The sequence below is a fragment of the Neovison vison genome, chromosome 7, assembly GCF_020171115.1.
Source record: "Neovison vison isolate M4711 chromosome 7, ASM_NN_V1, whole genome shotgun sequence".
NCBI classification, from domain to species: domain Eukaryota; kingdom Metazoa; phylum Chordata; class Mammalia; order Carnivora; family Mustelidae; genus Neogale; species Neogale vison.
Genome location: NC_058097.1, coordinates 109,031,396 through 109,059,282, shown reverse-complemented (window position 1 = coordinate 109,059,282; position 27,887 = coordinate 109,031,396). Strand labels below are relative to the sequence as shown.

Below are 27,887 nucleotides of genomic sequence, written 5' to 3'. Positions count from 1 at the left end.
TGAAATGGAAAACCTGGGTTTGCCTTGGCACCAGTTGACCTGGCTGTGCGATTTTCTTCAACAGCATGAGCTACACAGCTGAAGGGGAGTGTCCAAATCATCTCCTGGCTTTTTCTTGAGAAAGTAAGAAGCCTCCCCCCGTCCCCCTAACTGAGCGCCTCCGTTTAACCACTCAGGGAGCCAACACCAATCATCACCAATCACGGGTTTCACGTTAGTAAAAATGAGCAGAGGGTGCGTTTAAGCGGAGAGAAAAGGAGGAGAGGCCAAAGCGCAAGCCCCCTCCCAGACCGCTGGGAAAGGAGCGGGAACCTTAAGCCTTCCCTCAAACCTGGAAGTTGATACATATCCCCTAGGGCTCGAATTCTGGGCCTCCTCCGCAGAAGGTACTCGTCCCCAGTACCTTCCCCGCCGTTCCCGTCCGGCCGCATACTGATCCACTTCTCGTCGCGCTCCACCCCCTCCGAGCTCCCGCGCGCTTCCTCCACGTGCTTCTCTGTATATACGGGTCGCCCGGGAGACGCCGGCCGGGCGGGGCTCTTCTGACGCCACAATAGGAACAAGCCAATAGCCGTGACGCGTCTCAGTGACGCGAGACGCGCGGCGTGGTTTTGCCGGCCGGGGCGCAATGAGGCGGCTGCCCGCTGGGTGGCGCCGATTTCCCGGGGAGGTCCTTACTGGGCCCCCGGCGGAGGTGGGGGAGAGGCGGGCAGGAGCCAAGGCCAGGGAGCCCTCTGCGTCAGCTGCTGCTCACTGCGCCGCGCCAGTACCAGCCGGGACTCACCCGCAGCTCCATGCTTGTGCCCGGCTCCGCTCGTCCATCCTCGGAGAAGAGGCAGGTACGTGCCACCTGTCGGAGACTAGGGAGGAGGGATGCGGAGGTCAGCCCCGTTGTTGGCTCAGAAAGTGAGGTATCAACGACAGCCTGGGTAGAATGGGCACCAGAAATGTAGGGCGAGCGCCAGCTGTGCGGAGGAGCCCCAGCTGAGGCTGCCAGTTGGGGAAGGGGGTGGGGGGCTGCCAGCTAACAGCCCAGGGTGCCAGGAAGAGCCATCTGTGTGCTGATCAGTGTGTTCTAAGGAAATGCTGCTTGGGCAGGTCCGCGTCTCTGTGCCCTGTGCGGTATATGGCCTAAGAGTGACGTCTGGACCTTGACAACCCCTTTCCCACGTGTGCGTCCAGTTCGCGTATTCCGCCCTGTTGAAGCTCCTGGGGGCTGTCTCCGGTCAGTTTGCCAAAGGGGTGGGGGTGGGGGTAAGGCAGCAGTGAAGTGCCAGGGGAGATTTTCCACCAATCCCAAACCAGAAAGAGGCATCTTTGAAATTCTCACCAATCCCAAACCAGAAGCAGGCACGCGGTGCTCCAAGGCGAGTAACTTAGACTTAACAGCCACGGCAAGCTCTGGCCAACCCATTCTACTGTCCTCTGAGGAGTGTACCTCTGCTTCCCTAGCTGGCTGCTTTTAGAATGGGGCTGAGCTGGAGATCGTGGTGACGTTCACCTCCCCAGGCATGGGCACGAGAAGGTTCCCCCAAGTCCAACCCTGGAAAGTAGAGGAAAGGAGAGCTGGATGGGCTGGGGTTGGGGCATCCTGCACTCCTTTGGTACTGTAGATGCATGCCAAGCCGGAATCGGAATGAGGACTGGAATGAGGGCCAGGGACGAGGGCGTCCTCTGAAGTGCATCACCGGGACCCAAGCTGAGTCAGTAGCCTTTGCTGAGACAGGGTGGAGGCACCATCCTGGGTACTCCCAGTCCTCAGGGAGAACCATCGAGAAACAGGAGACACAGACTGGGAGCAGACAAGAGCACCAAGGCCCAAGAGGTTAAGAATCCTGCTCCATCCTCCTGTGAGCCTGCCCAGCCCGGCTCTGTGGCCTTGGAATCCTGAGCACTCCGACAGGTAGAGTGGAACCACCACCCCCGCCAGCAGCTTTCTCCTGCTAGCCTCTGGGCAGCTGCCCTTGTTATATTTTTCTAGGCAAAGGGGGAAGGAGCCGAAATAGGCCCGGCTCTTCTCCACTATATGGGCTGGACATCTGGGATTATAGCAAGAGTCATTTGTCCTTGCCAGTTATAGGACAGAAAACCATGGGGCTCTTTTCTGCCTTTAGAACACAGCACTCCCAAGAGGTGGCCCAGAGGCCCTATTCTCCCTAGGAAGGTTTCCGTGGTAGGTGTTACTACAAATACTGCCACTAATTATCATAATTAGTGGAAGTATTCAGTATAGGCATTATTAGCATTTATTGAACTTTTACCATGTGCCAGGAAATTTATAAATATCATTTTATTTAATCCTCACAACTGTGAGGTATAGCATTATTACACTTTTTACTCCTGTTTTACAGATTAAATCACTAAGGTTCCGATGGCTTACATGACTTTCCCACTGTCTGAGAGCCAATAAAAGGGAAAGAACAGGAATACATGCCCAGGCCTAGAAGTCCATTAGAAAAGAGTTTGGACCGGACCCGAGGCCAGGTCCTGCATGCCTCTCACTACGTGTGTGCCTGGATCTCTAGTTGTACTCTGTCTCCAGGGGAGGATTTGGACTAGCACGGAGGCTTCCCCCTCTTCTCTCCATTCTCTATCCTCTTTCCCTTGTTTCCCCTTGGATCCCCCTTGTGTTCCACTTGAAAATGTCCCCCTTCAGAGAGCCCTCGCACCATCTCCTTGCCTGGCACTGGCCCATCAGGGCAGCACCTCAAGGGAGGGCCTGCCACTGCCCCTTTAATTCTCCCTGGGCTTGGAATGCAAGTGAGTTGAGCTAGCCATCTCTGTGAGGTCAGATAAGATACTATATATATCGGAGTCGGTAACCTGAGCTCCAGATTACCCAGCCCCAGTCGGACTCTAGCCTCGGGGCTCTCCACCACGGTCCCTTGCCTCATTGGGGAAGGAGAAGCCCCCAGATCCTGTCCAGTGCCCCCGGACACAGGTCAGTAGCTGCCCCTGTAGTATGTGAACTTTATGGGGCCCACTGTCCCGAGGACCCTATGTGTTTGGGGGAGCATGTGATAGGCTGCCCAGCTGGGCCTGGAGGAGTACTTGGGGCAAGATGGACGGTGAAGGCTGGAGGAGGCAGGCAGGGGCGACAAGGACAGAGGGAAGATAAGCCCTGGAGGAAAGGGAGGGAGACTGGGACTCTCCCCTGGGGTGGGGGCACCAGGAGAGCTCCCGACAGACGGGATTAGGGAAGAGAATTGAAGGATACCAGTACTGCCTGTAGGCCCATTCCTTTGCATTTTCTTGGAAGTTTCGAGATGGCTACCCTCTCCAAACCCTAAATCCAGAAGCCCGCTGTAGAGACACTACCCTGGGCCCACCCCCCCTACTTTACCAGTCAGGATTCTCACGGTCATCTCCAGTCTTTATCATCCCATCACCCCCTCCCAGCTCTGGGGCAACTGCTGGAGGTAGCAAGGGAGACAGAGATGGACCTAAATTCTCCTGAATGGCCCCCTGCCAAGGCATGCAAGAGGATTAGGCACTAAACTGGTGGGCTGATGGATGCAAGCCCCTGAGAGACAGAGCTACTGGTGACAGTGGAGGGGAGGCACACTGAGGCGGCTGGGGACTGAGAAGGCAAGCACCAACTGCCCCCACGGAGGCCCTCCACCCTACCCGCAGCCAGCACACCTGCCAGGACATCCCTCAACCTAGGAGCTGATGCTTGTGCCCAGACAGCGCCCAAGCAGACAGGAGTGCGGGTCAGCGCGTGTACACGAAGGGAGACAGGACCCCTCTCTCAGCCTGCTTTACCTTTCAAGGTCAGCACATCAGCTGTGCCTCATTCCAATGGTGTTAGCAAGTGGCTTTGGGAAGCTCTGAGGTCACCCCTGTGGAGGTTCCCAAGCACCTGGCAGGACTGGCTGGGACTCCCCACTCACCTGTCCCGGACACCTGGGGAGGAGGACTGAACTCTGTTGAGGCACACCTCTGAAACCTAACTAGGGGCTTTCTCTCCAGACAGTGGCAAGGCCACAGAAGCTGGCATGACTTCCCCCAAGAAAGCACAGTGGATCTGAACAGAGAGGGGCCATGAAGGCTCCTGGGATGTGGGACATTACCCACCCCCTACCCTGGGGGCCAGGAGTGTCTGAGATTCCTGGGGAGCAAGTCCCTCCCCTGGCTGGGCAGGTTAGGGAGCCCTTCACGTGAGCAACAGGAAATGACAGTGGCTGACGCACAGGGGCTGGCTGCCCAGGGAGACAGGGCTCATTTTAACCCCTGACTCATCTAGCACAGGTACCTTGGGGGGCTGGACCAAGCTGCAGCAAGGGTAGGAGGCTGGGGGGCATGTCCATAACCAGGCCTGGGGCCAAGGGCCCTGGCTGGCGCTAAATGCCAGGGCCCTGGGACACTCGGGAGCTTGGCACCGCGGGTGAAATGGAGGCCTCCTGGACCATCTCTTGGCGGATCAGAATTGTACTGGTGCTCAGGTTGCACTTGGCTTTGCTTTTGTTTGCCCGGAGTGGAAACTCGAAGGGCCGCCTCCTGCGGGAGTCTGTACCTGCCACACCATGGCGTAGACGGGGATGCCTGTGTCCCCCAGAGCCCCAGGCCACAGGTCCTGCCCCATTCCAGCTCAGGGAGAGGCCAGGGAAGTGCGAAGTGGAGGTGCTGGCCTCAGGGTGGCTGTTTGGGGACCGAGAACAGGTGCCAGTCCTACATGGCCACTGCTCGCGCAGCATGACCTTGGGAAACCCGCGTCACTTCCGCCAACACTGGTTTCCTCATGAGCAAATGGGCGTGAGGATAGCACCCACTGCTGGGGCCGATCGTGAGGATTGGCACGTGGTGTCCCAAAAGTCTTCGTAGAGTTTCAAACTTCAGGAACTTCAGAAATAGGACTGATAAACGCTTCAAAGTTTCATTATTTCGTTCCTTGTCTTTTGAATCTTGAATAAAAATACCAACTTCGACTTAATGTAAATCATTAATCCTTCACATGATGCTTCTAAGTTTAAATTCTTTCTCCGAAAGAATTAAAACCTAAAGCTGTGCTGAGGCTCTGGGGACACCGGGCAGGAAGTGCGCCACGAGGAGCACTGGGCAGGCAGCACCCCAGGGAGGGCTGCCGTGACCCTCGTGGAAGCTGCGACAGAAGTACTCAGCTCAGTGCCTGGTCCAGAGGTGTTCCCGGCCTGCTGGCGGGTCACGGTCGCTGGGCTCACGTGTCCTTTCAGGAAGCAGAGGGCTCTGTGGAGGAAAGGCAGCTGCACTTCCCAAGAGGGGGAAACTGAGCCAAGTGACAGGGGAGTTCTGGCAGAGCAGGGAAGAGTGGAGGCGCCGGGCAAAGATGACACGGAGGAGGAGCTTGGCAGGTGGTGTGCCCCTGCTGTCCGAGGTGGCGGGCACCTGGGAGGAGTTGCCTAGAGCCACATGCCTATACTTGCCAGCTCTCAGTAAACAGCAAAAGGAGCAGGGCAGCAGGGGCCCCACGCCCGGCAGGGAGGGAGACGGGGGATCCCAGCCAATCGGCTTGCCTCCCACTGCCCCATGAAAGGGCCATTCAGTCCAGGCCGTTCCTGTGGCAACGAGGAGACTCCAAGCCATGTGAGTGCCCGTCCTGTCCCTGTCTTGCGCAGCAAGCCTACAGCCAGGGCCCAGCCTGCTCTCCCACCCACGGTGCTTTCTGCGGCCTCCAGGGACAGCCGTGTCAGGTAACACCAAGGGGCACCAACCCAAGCTGTCAGCTCACCTGGAAGGTGTTGACACTTTTCTCAAGAGGGAAACTTGGAGTTAGGGGAGGGGATACCCCTGCTCAAGGTCTCAGCCGCAGTAGGGACCCTCTCCCCAGACATGGGAACTCTAAGCCCAACGTCAGCACTGGAAGGCAGCTGCTAGGGATGGGAGCTGTTAGTGATGGCATGACACCCCCCGGCCCAGCCAAGGCTGCTATGGCAAGGGGGGCGGTGGTCTGCCACTCGCCTGCCAGATTGGGGCAGAGAGGAGAATGGGGATTTAGGAGGCCTCCTGGGATTCAGGGTGTAACTCCACCTCCAGCCCCAGCCCTTTCCAAGGAATACTTGCCAGCCTTCCCAGGGCTGTCTGTCCCTGTCCCTTGTACCTTGTTTGGCCACAGCACTTCTGCGTCATAAACAGGGCCAGGAGAGGTCACGAGTCTGGGGCACTGCCTGCAGAATACCAATTCCCTGGGAGCCTTAGTGTGGAGGAGGGGGAGTGAAAGCCATGGGGAGGAGGCATGAGCTCATGCCCTGGGCCGGGCGGGGGGGGGGGGACCATATCTGATTGGCTGCCCGGTGTCCCAGAGCCCAGTTCCTGAGACCTGGAGTCTCTTTGACTTTGAATTATTGATGGAGTTTCTCCAAAGTGAAATAGAGCAGGACTCGTCCCGCGCCCCCACCCTGGTGCCTCTGTCTGTGTCTTTCTCGGCCTCCCTCAGGGGTTTACACTCTTCCTTCTCTGTACCCCAGGAAGCCAAGCAGATGGAAGGAGAACTGTGGTTCCCCTCTAACCCTGCACAAGGTCACCGTCCAGTTACTTTTTCCTAGAAATGAGTGGGAGCTGTGCTGGCGGTGGGAACACAGTGGGCAAGGGTGTGTGTATGAAGATGGGGGTCCCCAGGCCAGGTGGGAAAAGCATACATAGTAAATGGAGACTAGGCATTTCTGAGCCAGCCCAGACTGAAAACTGCTGCTGGTCTCTGGCAGGGTCTAGAAGTTCTGTTCTGGGATCCATATGGAGGTTCCCACCGCTGATCTCCCACCCCTGCACCTATCCCACGCCCTGCATGGACTGAGTTGCTAGGGCCCTCTGCCAAGCCATCAGCGTTTGGGGCTTGGCACCAACTCCTTTCTGCCCAAATGGGCCGGGCTGCCAGACTAGGGCAGGCCGTGGGCTGCCCGAGCCAGTGTCTGCAGCACAGCGAGATTCTGCCCACTTCCCGCTCACCCGCACGCCTCGCTGAGGGATGCAGGGGAAGTCTGGTGCCCCGGGGCTGAGGTCAGAAGCCAGCCAGGCCGGGAGACAGCCAGCCCTCACATTATTACAGGCCTACAAAGGAGGGGCCCAGAGCCTGGCAGGGGCTGGGGGAACAGATAATAACTACTCTTAGAGCTGAGGGCCTCCACATGTTATTATCTCATTTATTCCTCGCAACAACCCTGTGAGGTAGGAACCATAATGACGATGATTATACTCATTGTACAGGTGAGGAGATTGGGGCTCGGAGGGGCTGAATGACTAGTGTAAAATCACCCAGCTAGTCAGTCACAGGGCAAGCCACAACCAGCCCTGTACCACTACTCTGAGGTTCCTGGAGGGCTCTGTCCCCCACCCTTGCAGGAGCCCCCCAAGAACTCCTGATAGCCTCTAGGAAAGAGGCCTGATCCTACTTGTTCCTCTCTCCGAAGCACCTTTTTTGCCCGCCCCCCGAGCTCCATTTTAGATGAGCCTGCACACCTAGGGTGAAAGAAGGTCTCTAATGGTCCCCAAGTGAGCTTAAACTTGATGGGGAGGGATGAATCAAGGTCCAGTAGGAAAAGCACTGGACTAAAAACCTGAAAGACCTGAATTCCAATCTTGACTCTGCTAGTTGTGACCTTGGGCACATCAGTGTCGTTGTTCCCATCTGTACAACAGAGTGGTTAAAACAGATGAGTCTTGGGTGCCTGGGGGCCTCAGTCTATTAAGTGTCTGCCTTGGGCTCGGGTCATGATCCTCAGCAGGGAGTCTGCTTTTCCCTTTCCCTCCACTCCTCCCTCTCCACTCATACTCCGTCTCTCGCTTTCTCTGTCTCAAATAAATAAATAGTCTTTTTTTAAAAAGATCCTTACAACCCCCCAGTTCAGAGATTCCTGGGTGCCTTTACCAGACCCATCCCAGCTGCGCGGGCTGTGGACACTGAGTACCGGCTGTAGTGAAGGATTTTAGCCTCTAGGGGGCCCCGTTTGCACAAGTCATCACCGTGAGCTTGTTGGCTTGGAGTTTGGTAGAGGAACCCCTGAGAGGCCACAGGACCCCAACTCTGCTCAGAGCCACCTGAGTTAGATCCGTGAAGAAAGAAGTTTCTGCCACACGAGGATTCCCCACCAGAGCAGGTGACTGTGTCCAGGGAAAAACTGTGGGATTGTATCTGGAGACTAAGGTCAAGTTCACTTCCTGCCACATGCTCATTCACCACCGCCTCCCCTAGTCCCCCTGCTTCCTCTCATGAGCCTCCTTTTCCTCATCAGGGATCTGACCAAATGGTCTGGGGCCTTTCCAAGCTCAGACAATGTAGGATTCCAAAAAGATTCCTGCTCCTCCTTTCAGCAGAAAGAATTAAGACTTAAATTCTTAAAATGGCCAGCATTTTCAATCCAGGGGTTGAGGGCTGGAAGAGAGGGAGCAGCTGAGATCTGGGCTGGCATACTGCAGGTCACCTGGAGGGCTGCTGAGAGAAGCCAGTCCCCACCCTCACATCTAGGGCTTTGCAAGGGAGCACTCGGAGTAGCCAGGATGTGCAAACTGGTGGCCCTCTGTGGTTTGTAGAAGCTGGCTCACATCTTGTGCTCTCCGGTGTGAATACACAAGCATAGGTGTGTTTCTTAATGATGGGCCAGCCTCTCGTGGAAATGGACCCTGTGGTCTCATTGAGATCTGCGGTTCCAACCGGGTGGGGATGAAGAGGAGGGATGGGAGCACCCTGCCTGACACCTGGCAGGGCCCTCTGACAACCGCTTTCCTTGTCTTCCAGCCCATGAGGCTCCCAGTCCCCACTGAGTGCCGCCCCGAAGGATGTCCCAGCTCTCCTCCACCCTGAAGCGCTATACAGAATCGGCCCGCTACGCAGATGCCCCTTATGCCAAATCGGGCTATGGCACCTACACTCCCTCTTCCTACGGGGCCAACCTGGCTGCCTCCTTCCTGGAGAAGGAAAAGCTTGGTTTTAAGCCAGGCCCCCCGACCAGCTTCCTCACCCGTCCCCGAACCTATGGTCCCTCCTCCATCCTGGACTATGACAGGGGCCGCCCCCTGTTGAGACCTGACATCATCGGGGGAGGTAAGCGGGCCGAGAGCCAGACTCGGGGCACTGAGCGGCCTTCAGGGAGCGGACTCAGCGGGGGCAGCGGATTCCCTTATGGAGTGACCAACAACTCCCTCAGCTATCTGCCTGTGACTGCCCGTGACCAGGGTGGAACCCTGACCCAAAAGAAGTCAAACAGTCAATCAGACCTGGCCCGGGATTTCTCCAGCCTCCGGACCTCAGAGAGCTACCGGATAGACCCTGGGAACCTGGGTCGCAGCCCCATGCTGGCCCGAACGCGCAAGGAGCTGTGCGCCCTGCAGGGGCTCTACCAGGCAGCTAGCCGCTCGGAGTACCTGGCCGACTACCTGGAGAACTATGGCCGGAAGGGCAGTGCACCTCAGGTGCCCGCCCAGGCCCCAACCTCTCGAGTCCCTGAAGTCCTCAGCCCCACCTACCGACCCAGTGGCCGCTACAGTCTGTGGGAGAAGAGCAAGGGCCAAGCCCCTGGGTCCAGCCGCTCCAGCTCCCCAGGGCGAGACACCATGGTGAGTTTGCCCCTTGGGGACCCAGTGATGGGCTGGGGAGGCAGCAAAGGATGTAGAAGACCCCAATTAAAGGATGGGCTCCCCATCTGACTGCTGATCAAAGCAGAGGTCTCCTTCCCAATCCTTGTGACAGCTTCTCCTGCAGCCCGAGCCAGAGAAGTCATCTCAGCATGGCTGGTACCCTTGTGGCTCAGTGCCTTGCTCAGGGGCCTTCCCACTCTCCCTAGGAAACCCATTTCACGACCCCTGCACTGGATGCCCATCCAACAGTGCTCCCGGAAATGCTCGGCTACCCCCACATACACTGCAGTGCTCACCCTCCGCTTTGCCACCCAGCATGCCAGGGTCCCCTGCAGGCCCTGCGCCATCCTGGACTGAATGCTGAGGCCCCCGCACCGCCAGTGCTCCCTGTGGTAAGAGAGGCCTCCCTACTCTGGCTGTTTCTCTCCTCCTGCTCGGGCTTTTACTTCCCAGCCTGGGGACCTGGCTTACCATCTGGGCATAAGACATCAGGGGGAGAGGGACTCCCCTCTGATGGACAAACGGCTCAGGACCAGAGTGTCTGGATAGCGGTGCTTATCATGTATGTGTCTTTGGGGAAAATGTTGGAAACAATTTTGTCTAGGGTTTTAGATAATCCCATAACTCTGTATTCTGGTCCTGCCAGAGGCTGGCTTGCATCTAATCTGTGAACACACCTCTCTGGGGTACTGACTACATTCTGCCTTTTCTTTAGTTATTAGTGGACCCATCAGGTGGCAAGCTCTCAAAGAATGAGAAAGAAATCACATCTCTAAATGCCTCCTCGTGGGCCTAGCACTGCACAGAGTGTAGTGGAGTTACAGCTGACCTGCTGATCGTATGGATGGGTACGGAGATGGATGCACAGATGGACGGTTGCATAGGTGGGTGGATGGATGGATGGATGGATGGGCAGGTGGACAGATAAACCAGTGGGCAGGACAGCTGTGTACCAGTCCCCTACTTCTAGGACAGGTGCCTTTTGCAAATAAGAGCTGTGCACAGCAAGAAATAAATGCTGCTTAGTGGTCTCGTCCAGACAAAGGGAATAGGGGTACAAAACAGGCGTAGGGCTTTGGGTCATAGACCTTTTTTTTTGAAGATTTTATTTACTTATTTGACAGAGAGAGAGAAATCACAAGTAAGCAGAGAGGCAGGCAGAGAGAGAGAGGGAAGCAGGCTCCCCGCTGAGCAGAGAGCATGATGTGGGGCTCAATCCCAGGACCCTGAGATCTTGACCTGAGCAGAAGGCAGAGGCTTAACCCACTGAGCCAACCAGGCGCCCCTGGGTCATAGACCTTTAAGCCTAACATAACTAAAGGTCTTGAGGGGACAAACCTAATAACATTTACTTAGAGAGTCTTAGAGAGTCTTGGTCTTGCTGGGCTGTCTATGAAGGGCCACGGAGACACAAAAGTTGGTGCCTCCCAGAGCATTCAGAACCTGACAAGGCAGGGCCGGCTACAGTGGAGGGCTGGCATGGAAGAGAAGCGGGGGACAACAGACCTGGCCTGGGAGAAGTATGTGTTCTCAGAGGGACATATGGTTGGACTAGAGCATGATTCACTTAGATATGCTGGTGTGGCTCACCTTGGGGGCAATCAGAAAGCAGCTCTTAGTGGATGGGCCCTAAAGACCTCTGGGAGGCTCCCTCCCTTTGCTCAGAAGAGAAAAGTTCTTTATGGTATGCAGTGTTCCTCAAAGTGAGGTCCACAGGAATCACCTGCGAGGCTTAAACATCCAGGGGCCTGGGCCCAACCCAGATCCTGGAATCAAACTCTCTAGGGATATACCTGGGAATCTGTCCTTTAAGTGTACTGAGGTTTGAAAACCTCCTCTCCACAGACTAAATTGCAGACCCGCGCTCAGTCCCAGTCATGAGAGCAGGGTCTCCTCCCTTGGTGGGGGGTAGGGAGTCAAACTCCATTGGAACTCTGCCTCCTTCCTACACAGGCGTATCTCAAACTTCCCTCCCTGGAGGCTGTTGCCCTCCCTGTTCCCCCCCACAGGGGACACCTCAGCCTCTCCTCCTCCTCCAGGACCAGACAGAGGAGAGTTTTGAGAGAGGAGCTCAGAGAGGTGGCAGATTGCCCTAGGGCAAACTCAACCACCCTAACATCCCTCCTTCCCACTTAGAACCAGCTTACAGCACACCTGAGTAGCTATTAACGCCCTACAGTGGAGCCAGTGTCTCGCCCTGAGCTCACAGGCAAGACACTACCCATGGGGACAGCCCCTCAGGGGCCAGACCCTCACGTGGCCTCACCCCCTCTCCTCACCGCTCTCAGCCTTACTTCCTGCTGCTGACTCCCTCTCCTGAGGTCACAACAACCCTGCTCACGAGGCCCACACCACTTCTTTCTAAAACTGGGTCCAGTGTCTTTTCAGATCTCCATTTGGGGATCTGAACTTCCCATTCATTCATTTCGGGGCTCAGCTTGCTAGTAGTCTACCTCAAAGAAGGTTCCTTAACTTCTGCACCTGTTTCCTTGACAAAATGAGAGTCTTCATAGTTCCCACTTCATAGATCATTGTAAGGAACCAAAGGTTGTACGGCACACAGTAGGTGCTTAATAAATGTTAAGTCCTCCTTGTTCCCTTCTAGGCACTTTCGGGAGGCAAGAAAGATGAAAGCCGTGATCCCTGGTCTCCGTGCACTCACAACTAACTTGGGGAAATGAGTTCTTAAAATAGTTGTGATAGGAAGCAGCCCCAGGTGTCGTTTGTTAAGTGTCACAGGTGGTGGGGAAGGGAGGGGCCGCCTGAGGCTGGAAGGTACAGTTTGCCTCTTTAACCTTAGACACCGCTCATCTGTGCTGTGTTTCCTCATCCATAAAAGGGATGGGTCATACTGCCCTGCCCACCTCACAGGGTGTCAGGAGGCTCAAAGCAAACTGGCCGTGAAGGAATCTGAACCTATAAAATGCTATAAAATGCTATGGAAGAGTTAGTGAAAAGGGAGAAGGTAGAAAAGGGGCTTTTGGCATCTGAGTGGAGCAGGGAGGGGACCACCTTTTGTATCATGTGGCAGGGCCCAGTGTGATCTGACTCTTCTGGGGTCCCCCTGGGTGGCCCTTGGCCCCAGGGGCTCTCCAGGTAGCCAACTTGAACTATAGCTGACATTCATGAAGGAAAGTCAAAAGCAGGCACCAACTGGGGAGTAGAACAATTCTAACCAGGCTCATTCTCCTCATTAATAGTAACAGCCAACGTGAACTTGGAATATTACAGACTCAGCTGAGCACGAGTGAAGGACTGGTGGAGGGGGATCGTGAATTCTGAACCCCCCCACCCCCATGCTTGCATATGCACCAACAAAACACCAGTGGGGGGTGGGGGGACTGCAGCTCAGCCTAAGATAATGAGGGCTGCCCCAGGCTCCACGTGCTGTTTAAAATGCAGACAGATTGGAGGGGAGGGACTGATGGTTCAGAACTGGCCAAAAAAAAAACAAAAAAAAGCTTTCACTACCACCCCACCCATCGCCTGTAGGGACTCCAAGCCAGGCCAGGTGGGTTGGCCCAGCAGAAAGCCTGGAGCCCATCACCCAGCCCAGTTATGGCCCCCCTTCGCCCCACCTCTCCTGTTCCCTGGGCCTATGGAAGGACAAGCTGTTCCCACTGAGCCCTGCCAGGGCTGCGCTTTAACCCCTACAATCCATCCTAATCCTCCCCTGCTCCACCCCTCCAACTGCTCCCTCCCCAGCCCTGGCATTCTGCCTGCCAGCCTCAGCCCTGCCCTCACCCCACCCCGCCCAGGCCACCCTCTGCTCTCCCCTAGACAAGCAGGGGTTGGCCCAGGGCCCTCCAGAGCACAGTCATCAGGCTGAGTACCTGCTGCTGAGATGCAGAGCCAGGGAGCAAGGCTCAGAGCCTGCCGGCCTATCCTCCCCACACAGCCTCTTCCAGACCCTTGCCCTCTGCTCTAAAACCTGTTGCTAGGAGCGAAAGGTCTGGGAACCTAGAATACCTGGGTCCTATTTGCCAAGGGGCTGCTGACTCATCTCCCGAAGACTTGGGTGCCCAGCTGTTCAGTGACAGGGAGATTATATAAGGGGAGGTCATGTGATTTTACTCTTGGGTGGGACTTTGAACTTGACTGCTGCCTTGCAACCAGCAGGGGTTACTCCAAAGAGAACAAGTTGAAGGCGGCAGGAACTAACTGCCCTAGCGGTCCAGGGTGAGAAGTGGAGAAATGTGACCTTCCTCTCTCCTCCCCTGCCTTCTCTGTTTATTCAGCCATGCTGAAGTTCATCCCCTAGTCTTGTTTATCCAGCCTAGCAGCCTGGGACCCTGGGGCTGCCCTGACCCTCTCAGCCACCCCCAAGAAGCTGAACGTCCTGAGGGCTTGAGTCTCTGTTGACATGAGAAGGCCTCTCAGAGGAGACCTTAAGCTAAAGGGTCCCATGACCAGGACCAGTACGAGCTGCTGAGAAAGGACAGGCAGTTCGGGCAGGTGTCAGCAAGACGCCAATGGTCCCCATCCCTTGAAGACGGGCTATGCTCTGTGACCTGGTTGGTGGCCCCCATGCCGCCTCACCGAGGCTCAGTTTCTCAGTCAGCGCCCAGCATCATCCTCCCTGCCTCCCTCCACCCCTGCTCCAGGATGTCTTCATGAGTTAACATGGTGCTGGGGTGGGGCTGGGCAGTGGAGAAGTTAATCCAAGCCCGGCAAAATGTTCCCTGCCCGAGGGGGAGCCGCTCCACTGACCAGCAGCTACACAAATGAACATCATGTTCAGGGCCCAGGCTGCACACGTGGACCCCTGCACCCTCCGACCTCAACGGATAGGTAAAACTGGCACCCACACAGAAACATAAGCAAGAGAGGGACATGTGTGGGTCTCTGGAATCCAGCTGGTTCAGGCCAGACTGCCCTAGGGCTGGAAAGAGTAGTACAGAGCTTCTGGCCTCCTGGGGTCAGAGTGATACAGGGAAGCAGAGGGCCTTCTGTCCCCGGTGGCACTTGTGGGCTAAAAGCCCAATCCACAGCAAGGACTCGGAGCCCCTACCCATTCAGTCAGTCAGTAAAGCCACCAGTCTATCCACTTGTGATGGTAATGACAGGTGTGTGCTTGGTGGGGGGAGGGGGCAGGGGAGGTCATTTGCCTGGGTCAGAGCAGTGTTTCCAAAACCCTTGAACCAAGCCGCCACTGAGATCTGAGGAAGCAGGGTATACTCTCAGGCCTGCCCTCACAGAGCTAACCCTGACTCTAATTTATTTATATTCCATCCATGCCAAAAAGGATTGAGGTGAAGAAAATTTCTAACCACAGGGAACATGGGCCAAGCACAGGTTCTGAGCAATGGCAATCTCGGGCTACAAGAATGAGTCCTGTTCAGATTAGCTCAGCGTATTTCAGGCAGAGTCGTGGAGCCAGAGCCAGATTCCAATCCCAGAAGATCCATTCTTTCCCCACCCCACTTCAAGAAATGGCACTGCGGAGAAAGGGTGTCACAGGGGTTTGGCCAGTTGAGAAATGAGCCACAGTTGCTTGCTGGTTGTGTCCTTCAGCAGTCAGACCTGCTTGACGAGACCGGACCCTATGTGAATTCTTTCCCCTCACCCCAGCCTTCTCAAAGAGCTCCCCTGCAGGTAGATTTCCTCATCTGGGCCTCCTTGCTCCCAGCGTTGGCTCTAACCTTCTACTTCCCAGGAACCAGGAAAGAGGGAGTGAGCGTGCTAACACAATGCCAAGATGTCCTGGGGTGGGAGTACTGGCCTAAGCTGTTGAAGAGTCATGACATTGCTGGCCTAAGTCATGGGGCCAGAGGCCAAATGCTCCAGTGGGGAAGCACCTGTGAAGACAGTGCTTACCACAACACGCTTATTCAGCATGCAAATCCAGACTCACCCCACCCTGTGAGGCTCTTTGGGACTTCCAGTATACTCAACAGAGCCTGGTCCGGCCCCCACTTAGACGTGAGATCAACACCATTTATCAAGCGCCCACTAAGAGAACCCACAGCCCTGCCCGAGGAGGTTTCAGTGTGATCGCACAAGCCCACAGACGATCTAAGACCATTTACAGGAGCCTTAAAGACACTTATAAAACAAAGATAAACATATTAAGATAAATTAACACGATGTAAGCTGAATACCAGTGGACAGGGGTTATGCTGTGATGGGCTGTTCCACGCTGAATGGAGTTCTTTAGAGAGGGCTTGGTGGAAAACACAAGTTTTGAGCAGACTTTACAAGCAGGTAATTGGCAGGGAGCGGAAGGGCATTCCAGAATCTCCTGGTAATTGTTAAAAGCACAGGTTTTGCCGTAAGCCAAGTTGGGGTTCAAAGCCCCACACTGTCATTTATTAGCTTTGTGGTTCTGGCAAGTCATTTGGCTTCTCAGGACTTAAGGATCTTCATCTAGAAAATAGAGATAATAGTTCCTACATCACTGCGTTAATTATGCAAATTAACCGGGATAATATATATAAAGCACTTAGCCCGTGCCTAGCATTTAGTGAGTACTTAATCAGTGGCAGTTTTGTCTTTTAAGTGAGAGAAGGCAAGTGCTGAAGCAGAGAAGTAAGAGCAGGTTGGTTAGCAGCAGGGGTCAGAGAAGGGCGAGGGTGGTGACCACGGAGCCTGCGGACAGACAGCCTCACAGACGGAGCTACCTCAGCTTCCATGCTGGACGTAGGAGTCAGGTGCTCTAGGAGCTTACAGGCAGAAGTGTGGTGTCATCAAAGGCCAGCGTTGCTGCAGACACTGTAGGACTCAATGGAAAGGGTGTGCCTAGAAAGAGGGAAGCAGGGAGAAGGCTGAGGCAGCACCTCGGGGATCTAGTCACAGGGATCTGGTCACGGAGTGAGGACAGGGACGGGGGGCGCTCACCTCCTCACACCGGTGCCCTTGCTGACCATCGCCCACCCCATACCTGTGTCCGGGACATATTCCCCATGTGGCTGAGGTCGTGTGAGCTGGGCGCGTGTACATGTGGCCATGAGCATGCCAAGAGGAACAGAAGGAGGCCACAGATGAGTAACAGCACACGCTGCTGCTTCTGAGTATTTTTAAATGCTAAAAATACTGACTAAAAATAGCCAGCAGGCTCCAAACAAGATACTTTCTCTAGGCAGATTCTGTGTGGGTCCCTGATAGGTGAGGGGCGGTGGAGCATCTGAAATGAAATGCAAAGACCTCTGCTCTTCAGCCATCGAAGCCCTCCCGCTTGCCCCCACCCGGGCTGAGCACCTGCGTCCCCACCGCGGTGGTACTTTCTTCCCACCTTCCAAAACAAACCAAAATCTGAGATTCTGAGAGAGATGCAGCTGGGTAACTGGGCAGAAGTAGCCAGAAAATGTTCTTCCCTGGAGCCAAATGGGACAGTGACCTCTTGTACCTTATAAAATAGGAGCACTGGCTCTCTTGATAATGGGACGAACTGGGACTGGGGAGAGGTGGGGGGCGGGGAGGGCTCAGTGCTGACGCCAGGGAAATCCGTGCTCCTAACCCGGGGGCCCACCGACCCTCGCGAGCTGTGTGCGTTTCGGGCTCCTGGAGGGCCTGAGTCCCCCTGAACGACGTGCAAAAGTTTGTGCGCAAGTGCATCTTCCCTCCGCGGAGAGCACGGAACTTTCACAGAGTGCGCCTAATACCCGGCAGCCCCCAGAAGTCAGGGACCGTAAGCCTCCCGGTTTGGGGGGCGGCTCACCAGACTAACAGAGTCCTGTGGGGGTCCTCCTGAGTCCCGACCCCGAGGCCGGCGGGGGGGTCGGCGAGCCTGTCCCGCCCTTCCCGGGGACGGCGGGTCTCGGCGGCAGCCAGGCCGGTGGGTCAGCGGGCAGGGGGCAGTCCCGGCGAGGGGCCGCTCTGCGGTAGGCTCGGGGCGGGGGAGGGGGGACGAAGTACGGGGGGCGGGGCCCCGGCCGCGCTCGGGGCCGCGTGCCGGCGCCAGGGGCGGGGCTGGGGTGCTGGCCCCGCCCGCGGCGCTGACGTCGTGGGGCCCGAGGTGCCGGCGGGGCCGCCAGTCAGCCGGAGCGCGAGAGCCGGGTACCGGGGCGGTTGGCGGCGCGTGCCGGGGAGGTTGAGGCGGAGGAGCGCGCGGTCGGCGGGCCGGAGCAGTTACCGCCGGGCGCCGCGGACGGTGTCCTGTGGCGGCCTCTCCGGCCTCAGCGTCCGGGCTGTGGCACCGCGCGGTCCTCCCCCGCGCCCCCTTTGCCAACGTTAGGCGTGGGGCCGAGCCCGCCGCCCGCCCCCCAGCATGCGCACCTCGTACACCGTGACCCTGCCCGAGGAGCCCCCGGCCTCCCCCTTTCCCGCCCTCGCCAAGGAGCTGCGGCCGCGCTCCCCGCTCTCCCCCTCCCTGCTGCTCTCCACCTTCGTGGGGCTCCTGCTCAACAAAGCCAAGGTACGCGGGGCCCCTTTCCGGGACCCCCACGCCGGGGGCCTGGACTTCCGCCTCCTCCCCGGGACGCCCCCCACCCCCATCTGCCGCGCGCTCCCGGGCGGGGGGGGGACCGATTCTTCCCAGCCCCCACCCCTCCTTTCCTAGGGTCTCCCGGCAAGGAATGCCCCCTCCCCAGGTGATCTCAGGCTTACTCGCGGCCCCCTCCCCTTGTTGAGGTCCCAGCCCCTAAGGTCCCCCCCCACTTCCTCTCCCTCTTCGTGACCCGGGCACCAGGTGGCCCTTGGGCTCTTAATTCCTGGCACCTCTCAGGACAGGTGCAGGAAAGCGTAACCTTGACTAGTTCTCGCTGTGTGAGGGAGTCGGCAGCACGCTGGACTCGGCGGTGTGACTCCTCCAAGGCCAAAACCCAGCAAGAAAGGCTGTTCGGAAAGAGCCGCCCCCTCCTCACTAGCCCCAAAGGGCGCTCTTCCGAAGGGTTGGTAACGGGGGTCCTTTGACCTGGTGAAGGGCAGAGGAGTCGCAGACAGGTGAAAGAGGGCAGCTTCCCTTTCCTTTCCTGCCCTCCCCCAGTTCTGCTAAGTGGGCAGTGGATCCCTCAGATGAAGTAGCCACCCCAGGGTAATGCTGGGGCCAGAAGCTGGGCACTGCCCCCTTGGGGAAGGGAGAAGGGGCCAGAGCTTGACAGATCTTATGTAACAGGCACCAGCTCCTGAGTTGGCAGTGCGTGCACTGCCCCGTGCCAGGGCCACACCAGGCTCCTTGGCCGCAGCCAGGACTCATGGCTGACCCTCATGGCACAGGTGAAGTAAGCAGGAAAGCCTTTTCCTGGGGTCTTGAGTGTAAAGACACAAACCTCAATCAACCTTGCCTATATGACCCACATCCCCAAATGTTTCCTCCCCATTAACCCAGAGCGGGCTCTCCCTGAGCCCCCTGCTCCTTCACGGAGGGTGAATGCTGTCTGTCTACTAACCATGGAGGTGGCATTGACCTTTTAGAACAGTGGTTGCCCCTAAGTCAAGGTTAGGTTTGTTGATGACTGATTTTAAGGAAGTTCTTGATCCAGACTCTTTCCAGTCTTTGCGTATGCACTCCACATAGCAACTGGAGTCATTTCCTTCTCCCGGTGAGAGGCTCGCTGTGTGGGGTCTCTCCCCCAACCTCTCCAGTTCTAGCCTCTCCCTGTCGGCCCAGAGGTAGGATTGTTTTCCCCATAAGAAAGGTCACTCCTGGGACATTTTGTTCCTCTCCAGAATGGAAAGTGCTGACTTTCCCTGGAGCTCCTGATTTCCTATTCATGGCAGAAGAATATCTGGCTGGGCATAGAACAGCCCTGCTCTCCCCTCCACTCCCACCCCCCGACTCCTCTCATCCAGCCGCCTTCTACACAGAGCGCTTAGAAATTGGCAAGTAGTTTTGAATTCAGGAAATTTTAGACAAAGGCACAAGCCACCCCCACCCCTACAAAAAGAAAAACGAACAGAGGGTCCGCGCAAAGCCGTAAAAGAACCTTCCCCATCTCTATACCTGCCAGGCCGTTAGTAGAGTTAGATTCTCAAGAACAGTAACCGTAGGTAATGACGTGTTCTTGACCCTCACTGTGCTGGGTCAGAGTTAAAAGTGTCAACACCACAGAAGTGCCTCAGTGCAAAGACACCTCCAGTTTTCCACTGCCCTGTCCCCATTAGTGCTGAGGGACTACTGTCTCAGCTGGAGGCCCACTTTGGTGGACACTGACATGATCACCAGGCTTTGCTTCTGCAGCTCCTTTAGACAGATGTTGTCTGAGGCCCAGGGGGTAAGAACTAACAAGCAATGCCAAAAATAAGCGTGAGAGTGGATCTTTGGGGAGGGGAGGACGGATATTCTGTGGTGGACAGGCTTTAACGTTTAGTTCCAAACGGGCAACACGGAGACTTCAGTGTTTTTGCTGGGCACCAGAGAAGTCCTTCCCCAGGTCCACCTGAAAACCCTGATAAGGTCTTTGTCCAGGGAATTATCTCTGTGGTGGTCCTCTTACTGGAACATCAGGGTTTAGACTGTCAGAAAGGTAAGATTAAAGTCTTGTGTTTGGGGCCATATCCTGCTAGCACTGGCAGAATTCAAGGATGCTTTTGCCCACGTGCTGCCAATAGGCTTTGCTTGCTAACTGCAGGTGGAAACCAGGTCTCTCTTCTGAGTATATTTCCTTCCCTACCTGTTAGTGTCAGACCTGATCACTGGCAAGAAGGGATCCTCTTACTTGTGGGATCAGCAGGGCAATTCCTGAGAAAAGCCCTCCTTCAGCCTGTCTCTCCCCACCCCACCCCCTTGAGCTGACAACCTCATGGGCTTTGTCAGCACACGGCATGAGTAATTTTAGCTGAGTTATTTCAGGCTCCTGTTCTGATCAGGGTTGAGCTGGCCCCACGCATGCCCCAGTCAGTGTTGCTCCAGAGATGCCGGCTCCCGGGTCCCCTCCCTGAGAGAGGGGGTGGCAGGCTCATCTGCACACTGTTTGTTTAACCCTTTGAGCCCGAAGGTTTTCTGACTCCTTGCAGGTAGGGCCAGGATTAGCCAAGAGATGTGGACCTAGCAGCTGTCTCACTCCAGCCCCTCACCAACCTCCACAGTAGGGACAAGAACGAAGTGGCACCCTCAGCCAGGTGCTTACCCCCGTGTGGTCACAGTCTGCCATCGGAAGGGCTCCCAGCCAGTGACCAGTCAGGATGCCGAAACCTGAGCCAGGCTGGGAGGATTCTCCCAGGCTTTAATCAGCCTCTGGGAGCTGAGCTCAGCTGGAAGGAATTCCACCTGTCTCCGGCAATTCAGAATGGCAGGCCAACTTCAGTTTTCCTCAAGCTGAAGATCTTAAACTCACTTCAGACATTTTGTCATTGAACATTTCAGGATCTCCTTGAAGCGCCTGTTACGACAGCTGCTTCGTGTATTGGACATCTAGGGGTGGAAAAGTGGGTCATTTGAGATAGTGCCCAGATTTGGGACCCGGAGTTCCTTGTAGCTGGCAATCAAATACATGAATTCCTAGGCTCTAGCTCTAATCTCCAGCCTCCAGTATGGCAGAGACTGAAGAGGCATGTACAGATCGGAGAAAGCACATGTCAGCAAAGGAAAGGAAAGCCCTGCAGAGTATCTGTGTTGTGTGTTGAAGAGAGAACAATGTGTGTGCCTGATCCTCCTGGCTCTGGCAGAAAGCTGCGTGAGTGCACCTAGCACTGACCCAGCCTCTTTGCCTTCAGCCTCATATGCCGTGTGTTCTTTGTTTCCAGAATTCTAAGAGCGCCCAGGGTCTGGCTGGTCTTCGAAACCTTGGGAACACGGTGAGCCCTTCCCAGCCCACTTCTTTCCTCAGGCCACGTGCTCCTGTCCCAATAGGACCATCTGGCCAGAGTTCCCTTCTGGCTCCTGCGGACTCCCTGTCCTCTAGAGGCCAGTTATACTGCCCATCCTGGCTGGTGGGTTTTACAGAGTGGCTGGGGCGCCGCCTCCCTCCTGGCCCCTAGCAGGAAGCACTGCTATAGGGGAGTTGCCCTCCTTACTGTCAGCTGCTTTCCCGGAGCCTTATCCTGAAGGACATCCATCACTTCCCACCCACTTCTGTCCGGCACACCCACACCCTTCTGTACACCTCACCGTCAATAACCAGCTACGTCACCTGTGCCTCCAGTGGGAGTTGGCCCCACAGCGCCCCTTCCCCTTACAGAAAGAGGAACTTGAGACTGTGGGAGTGTTCATTTCTGGGGTAGATGAGCCAGAGGGCCTCTGGTACTAGGGGAGTGGACATGCCAGACAGGGCTGTGTCTTACTGAGTGGGTGATCTCTTGCAGTGCTTCATGAACTCCATTCTGCAGTGCCTGAGCAACACCCGGGAGCTGAGGGACTACTGCCTTCAGAGGCTCTACATGCGGGATCTCAGCCACAGCAGCAGTGCTCACACAGCCCTCATGGAAGGTGAGGAGCCTGGCCCTGGACACGGGTTCTGCTCCACAGAAGTATCAGTAGTTGTGTGCTGTATGTGTCCCTCCTAGTCTTCTCCCTTTGGCTTCTTTTTGTTGGGATTCTAGTTTGAGTTTCTTTTTTTTTTTTTTTTTTTAATTTTTTTTAATAAATTATTTTTTATAAACATATATTTTTATCCCCAGGGGTACAGGTCTGTGAATCGCCAGGTTTACACACTTCACAGCACTCACCAAAGCACATACCCTCCCCAATGTCCATAACCCCACCCCCCTTCTCCCAACCCCCTCCCCCCTAGTTTGTTTCTTACAGAAAATGTCTCACCTGTCCTCCACGCCCCCCTCTCTACCCTCTCCTCCCAACAGAGTTTGCAAAACTAATCCAGACCATATGGACTTCATCCCCCAATGATGTGGTGAGCCCATCTGAGTTCAAGACCCAGATCCAGAGATATGCACCACGCTTCGTTGGCTACAAGTAAGAGCCTTGCTGACATGTCCTCCCCCGGGCGGGTGCCAGCCACAGGGTGGTTCTCGGAATGAGAGCTATCGCTCACTCTTTTCTTTGGACTCAGTCAGCAAGATGCTCAGGAGTTTCTTCGCTTTCTTCTGGATGGGCTCCACAATGAGGTGAACCGAGTGACAGTGAGGCCCAAGTCCAACCCTGAGAACCTCGATCATCTTCCGTAAGTAAGATGAGAATGCTGTGGGGAAGAAAAACTTGGTGAACCTGAGTGTTTGGCTGACTTCTTTGGGGGTAATAATTTGGAGAGAATTTTAAATATTAAAGATTTAGACTGATGGATCCGTAAACTTCTCATGGCATGAGCTCTGACCCAGTTGTCTCCCTCTCTCTGGTTCCTAGTGATGATGAGAAAGGACGACAGATGTGGAGGAAATATCTAGAACGGGAAGACAGTCGGATTGGGGGTAAGTGCATGAAGGGAAGAAGGCCTGCTTTCCCTGGTAACTGCTTTTGCCTCAGCAGAGTGTGAGTGTGAAAAGCCCCAAGAGTCATCCTCTCAGGAGACCTTCCTTCTGCCCAGTGGCCCACGGACAGAGGCAAGAGCGCTGAGAGGGCACACAGCCCAGAGAAGATGTGTGCTTCTTCTCTTGGCTTAAGCTCGGCTGTCCCATCTCTTCTGCAGATCTCTTCGTTGGGCAGCTAAAGAGCTCCCTGACGTGTACCGACTGTGGTTATTGCTCGACAGTCTTTGATCCGTTTTGGGACCTCTCACTGCCCATCGCTAAGGTACGTGCCCCTGTTGCCTCCCGTTGGAAGGCCCACTCATCCTCTCACAGCATCGACCTCTGTGACTCGTACTCTCTGTCTCTCCCAGCGAGGTTATCCTGAGGTGACTTTAATGGACTGCATGAGGCTCTTCACCAAAGAGGACGTGCTTGACGGGGATGAGAAGCCGGTAAGTCCCCTCCCGTGGGAGCAGTAGAGACCTGACTCCAGCAGATGCAGCCTGGGAGTTCCTGCACTCAGCCCACTGACTTCTCCCCAAAGTCCTCTGTAGCTCTGTTTGTCCTGTCTTGCAGACGTGCTGTCGATGCCGAGCCAGAAAACGATGTATAAAGAAGTTCTCCATCCAGAGGTTCCCAAAGATCTTGGTGCTCCGTATCCTTAAGATCCAGTCCACCATGGCAAGCTGGACTTGCCTTTAGAGAGTGACTGATGACAAAGGGCTGAACTGAGGGCGAGCAGAGTAGGAAAAAAGAAACGTGGTAGACTTTCCTTTCCTGGTTTGCTCTTTTGCTTCTGAGAAGTGCTTTACCCTCTTAGGACTCAGTCCCCTTTACTTTGACTACCCTTGCCACCCTCTCTTGTCCTTGACTTAATGCCAACCCCAGACCTGAAGCGGTTCTCAGAATCCAGGATACGAACCAGCAAGCTCACAACATTTGTAAATTTCCCACTAAGAGACCTGGACTTGAGAGAATTTGCCTCAGAAAACACCAGTGAGTATTTTCAGCTGGGAGGGCAGAAACAAGGCACAAGGACCTAAAATCCAGATGGGAGGCCAGGAGGTGGGAGGAAGCTGCTGAAGAGTGAGTTAACAAAAATCAGGAATAGAGGCATGAGGGAGAGGGAACGTGGGGCAAGGAATGCTTTGGGGGCCTGAAACCTTGTACTTCCTCCCCAGACCACGCTGTTTACAACCTGTACGCTGTGTCCAATCACTCTGGAACCACCATGGGTGGCCATTATACAGCCTACTGCCGGAGTCCAGTGACAGGCGAATGGCACACTTTCAATGACTCCAGGTGAGACAGAGCTCTTAGGCAGGGCTCCTGGCTGCCCGACACCTGCACCTCACCCACCAGTGTGGCTTCCCCTTCGACCAGATGGAGGAGGTCAGAGCCAAAAGGCCACGTAATATGTCTGAGCCTGCCACCCCTTTGCAGAATTTCTAGAAGACTGCAAAACAGATCAACTTCCGGGGCACCTAGGGGGAGGAGCAGTGGGCCCTCACGGTCCGCCAGCCCCACCGCGTGTGTCCCTGTGGTCCCTTCTCCAGGGCTCTCTCTGACGTCCCCGCTCTCTCCGCAGCGTCACACCCATGTCCTCCAGCCAAGTGCGCACCAGCGACGCCTATCTGCTCTTCTACGAACTGGCCAGTCCGCCCTCCCGCATGTAGCAGCGAGGAGCTACATCTCTTTCTCCCTTCCCCGTGGTGGCCCCACACCCTAAGTTTTTTTTTTTTTTTTTTAAGACAAAAAGAAAAAAAAAAAAAAAAGAACCTGACAAATAAGAGAAAAATAAAGCAAAGTAACGCTGCCGAGCAGGAGTTGCTGCAGCCCAGTCAGGGTCTGGAGCCAGGAGCCGGGAGCTCCGAGCCACCTGGTGTGAAGATCGACCGACCGGACACAGAGCCTGGAGCCGGCGCAGTGCCCCCTCGGCGTCTCTTGTTTGCAGTTTTAAGCTTGTGGTTTTTTTCCTGTGTGTAATAAACAACAGCGGTCTGTGGGGAGAAGATCCTAGTCCACTTGCTGCCCTTCCAGCCCCCAGTTCCTCCCGAGAAGACAGCGCCCTCTGGAGCCTGCTGGGAGGATCGCCGCCTGGAAGCACTGGCGCCGGAACCGGCACCTGTCTTCACCTGGACCCCGCTCACTGGTCCAGAAGCAAGAAAAACACTCATGAGCCAAGAGCCCTCTTAACGCTGCTAACTCCAGGGGGACAGACAAGGGGACGACTTTGGGGGGGGAAAAAAGCTGATTTTGGTTTTTAAAAACCTGTTTGTTTTTTTTTTTAATTACCATAACTAAAGTTTTCAGATGGGAGATGCTTCCTTCACACCTCTTTACAGCTGGGACATTGTGCTGGTCATTTTGTTTTGTTTTGTTTGTTTTTAGTTCTTCACAGCTTTTCTAATGCTAGCCCCCAGTGGTGCTAGGTGGGCGTTGGCCAGACCCCAAGCACAGCCACAGTAGACCCAGGATCTAACAAGTTTTTTGTTTTCTTTTTTTTGTTGTTCTTTTTTTTTGTTTTTGTTTTTAATGTTCTGGATGGAATCTAGTTGCCTCCAAGAATTGTGCCTTATAGCATTTGGGGACCAGGGGGTAACTTCCCCTCCCTGAAATATCCCTCAGCCTGTTCTCTTTTCCCCAGTGCCATGTTCAACCCCGCTGGGGGATAATGGGGGTCATGCCCTTAGCCCCTGGCTCGGTTTGCATTGCAGTGAGGCGGAGAGGAGAGTAGGTAGAAGGAGATTTCTTCTGGTAGTGTATCAAGTTTTTCCTGCCCACTTCCTCTAAGCCACCCCTGGTCTACTCCCCCCAGCTGTTTGAAGGATAGCACAAGCCCCTTATCCCTAGAGCTTTTCTCACCCTTAATTTATTCCCTTTTAATGTGCTTTTTCTTCCTGACTTTCATGCCCCCATCCCTTCTCAGAGCCTCCTAGACATAGGCCCTTTGGACCGAGTTTCTCAGGGATGCCCATGCCACCCCTCAGCCCCCCTTGGCATCGGTCTTCAGTCCTACCCCAGGAGCTGGAGCCTGGGTGTTTGGGGACATCTCGCCTCAGCTGTACGATTCTTTCCCACAGGCGTAATTTTCCCTGAGTAGTTGGACAAAACTCGGTGCTGCCACAGAGAGTAACACTGTTCAGCACCAAGGCACGGAGCTCTGTGCATCCACATGGCTGGGCCCAGCTTGTGCCCCTTGGAGCCTGAAGCTTTCCAATGCTCCCAGAAGGAGGCATCAGAGAAAGACGCCCCAAGTTTAACTGGCCTGACCCCCTTCCCCAGGGAAGCCCTGTGAACCTGAGCCAAAGGGCTGATGTGCACTTGTTTACTGTGTAAGCAAGAGTAGAAGAATGTCTGATGTCCAGTGAAACCTTGTACAGAATAAATAATAGCTTTGAGAAGTTGGTATGACCGCATCTTGATTTGGGAAGGGTCTGACCCCAGGAAGCGCTCTGAGCAGATGAGTTGTCACGTATTTTTACTGCTTCGGCTAGACCGCGAATTCCAAGTTCTCGAACATGCTGCCCACTGTTTAATCTAAACTTTTCAACTCTGCAAAACTCAACTGGCACACGTTCTGAATGCTCTATTCATATGGATTCACCAGTTAACAGATTGCCGCACTTGTCTCCAGATACTTGGGGACAAAACATGTAGAGACGAGGGGTCATTACCACCTCTGAATACTTCAGCGTCCATCTCCCATATAAGCTCAACACCGTCTTCGCCCCTAAGAAATGCATAGCTAGCAGACGCTTTTTGCCAGAACCGTCCACGGTTTAACGGTTGGTGTGGCTCTCCCAGTTCTCCTGACACCTGGGTGCTTCTACAGGCCTAGGACGTGCACCAGCAGAGGCTGGACGTAACCAGATTTGCTCTCAGAGCAGAGTGGCTATACCAGGATGTGGAGAAACCAAGACTTGGCCCTTGATAAACAAGAGACTTCAATTTGCTTTATTAATACCTAAAAAGAGCCACTTTGATGTTAAAGGTCTTGTTCTCCAAAGTACTTTTTTCTTTTTCTTTTTAAGATTTCATTTATTTGACAGAGATCACAGTAGGTAGAGAGGCAGGCAGAGAGAGAGAGGGGAGGAAGCAGGCTCCCCGCTAAACAGCCCCATGAGGGGCTCGGTCCCGGACCCTGGGATCATGACCCAAGCCGAAGGCAGAGGCTTTAACCCACTGAGCCACCCAGGCGCCCCCAAAGTACTTTTTCCAAGGTTTAAACAGATTTAACCCTTTAAAGAGATTGCCTCCTTGGGGCACTCAGGGATTTGACTCCTTTGGTTTTATCTTGTAGCTCTTAGTCCTATTCAGACTTTCCCTTTCTGCTGCTGATTTTAGAACTCTGGAAGCAGAAGCCTCTGCCAGTGGAGTATTTTATCAGGACTTTTCCTAGCTGCCTTCCTGCTCCAGACACTGAAAAATCAAGGCCCATCTATTTCATCTTTGAAGAGACAGCAGTGTCTGCTGTCAGACTCACATCATGGGATGAAACAGTAGTGGGAGCTTTGCTTCTGGGCATTTTCCAGAAGTGGGAAAAAATAGTGACTCGAACCCTGGGATTTCTCCCTGGCCTTCCCTGGAAGCAGCCTGACCCAAAGTAGTAGTTTCAATGTAGATGATTTCCCCCCAAACAAGTCAACAGGATGGTCTTCAAAATGGAAACAGGTTTCTAGCAAAGTAGATGGGAGCCCCAATGGTGTAGCTTGCTGCACCTCTCCCTTGGCTAGTTTTCCCTGGATGTGGACACCACCAATGTGTTCCTGTTGTCTTCCACAGGGGAGCAGAGGACTATAGGTAATGTCTGGGCTAGGGGTCCAGCCCGCTCTACCCTGGCTCCCCACTCTCCCTTCTGTACTTAACCTGTGGCGCGTTCTCATTCCCATGGCAACAGGTCTCAGCGCTACACAGATGCCAGACACAATCTGTCCCCATGTTTCTTTATCCACCAGCTTTGCCTCCTAGCAACTGGGATTTCTGCCCCCATTCTTTGCTTGCGTTCCAACAGGCCTCCCCCTGGGGAGGAAGGGGGGCTCTCCCCCTGCAGCTGCCCTTGT

At 55.1% G+C, this 27,887-nt stretch overlaps 1 protein-coding gene and 1 long non-coding RNA gene across 7 annotated transcripts; one reads left to right on the top strand and one right to left on the bottom strand.

Moving 5' to 3' along the window:
• Positions 1–727: 727 nt before the first annotated feature.
• USP2 (ubiquitin specific peptidase 2) lies at positions 728–26,228 on the top strand. Of its 5 annotated transcripts, none has more exons than XM_044258035.1 (14): positions 728–839; positions 8,708–9,525; positions 9,753–9,938; positions 21,169–21,219; positions 21,727–21,850; positions 22,222–22,333; positions 22,431–22,541; positions 22,721–22,785; positions 23,004–23,107; positions 23,196–23,276; positions 23,401–23,479; positions 23,713–23,820; positions 24,006–24,126; positions 24,413–26,228. In XM_044258035.1, exons 2-14 carry the CDS (start codon positions 8,749–8,751, stop codon positions 24,498–24,500), a joined length of 2,007 nt encoding a protein of 668 aa, XP_044113970.1. In that variant the 5' UTR covers positions 728–839; positions 8,708–8,748; the 3' UTR covers positions 24,501–26,228. The 5 variants fall into 5 exon arrangements, with proteins under 5 accessions (XP_044113970.1, XP_044113973.1, XP_044113972.1 ...); XM_044258037.1 differs by lacking the exon at positions 728–839 and adding an exon at positions 1,771–1,903; XM_044258036.1 differs by lacking the exon at positions 728–839 and adding an exon at positions 5,573–5,669.
• LOC122912368 lies at positions 15,588–17,269 on the bottom strand. 2 transcript variants are annotated; one of them, XR_006385606.1, is made up of 3 exons: positions 17,204–17,269; positions 16,167–16,469; positions 15,588–15,912 (listed from the first exon to the last, which is right to left on the bottom strand). It is a non-coding gene; the product is annotated as an uncharacterized LOC122912368 (long non-coding RNA). The 2 variants fall into 2 exon arrangements; XR_006385605.1 differs by lacking the exon at positions 17,204–17,269 and having other exon boundaries at positions 16,167–16,996.
• Positions 26,229–27,887: the final 1,659 nt, after the last annotated feature.

Bases quoted from the DNA above. Each gene is read 5' to 3' on its own strand.
- USP2 (XM_044258035.1), top strand. From the start codon at position 8,749: ATGTCCCAGCTCTCCTCCACCCTGAAGCGCTATACAGAATCGGCCCGC. The intron at 22,334-22,430 runs GTAAGAGCCTTG...CTTTGGACTCAG, and splicing joins CCACGCTTCGTTGGCTACAA to TCAGCAAGATGCTCAGGAGT. The intron at 23,821-24,005 runs GTGAGTATTTTC...CTTCCTCCCCAG, and splicing joins ATTTGCCTCAGAAAACACCA to ACCACGCTGTTTACAACCTG.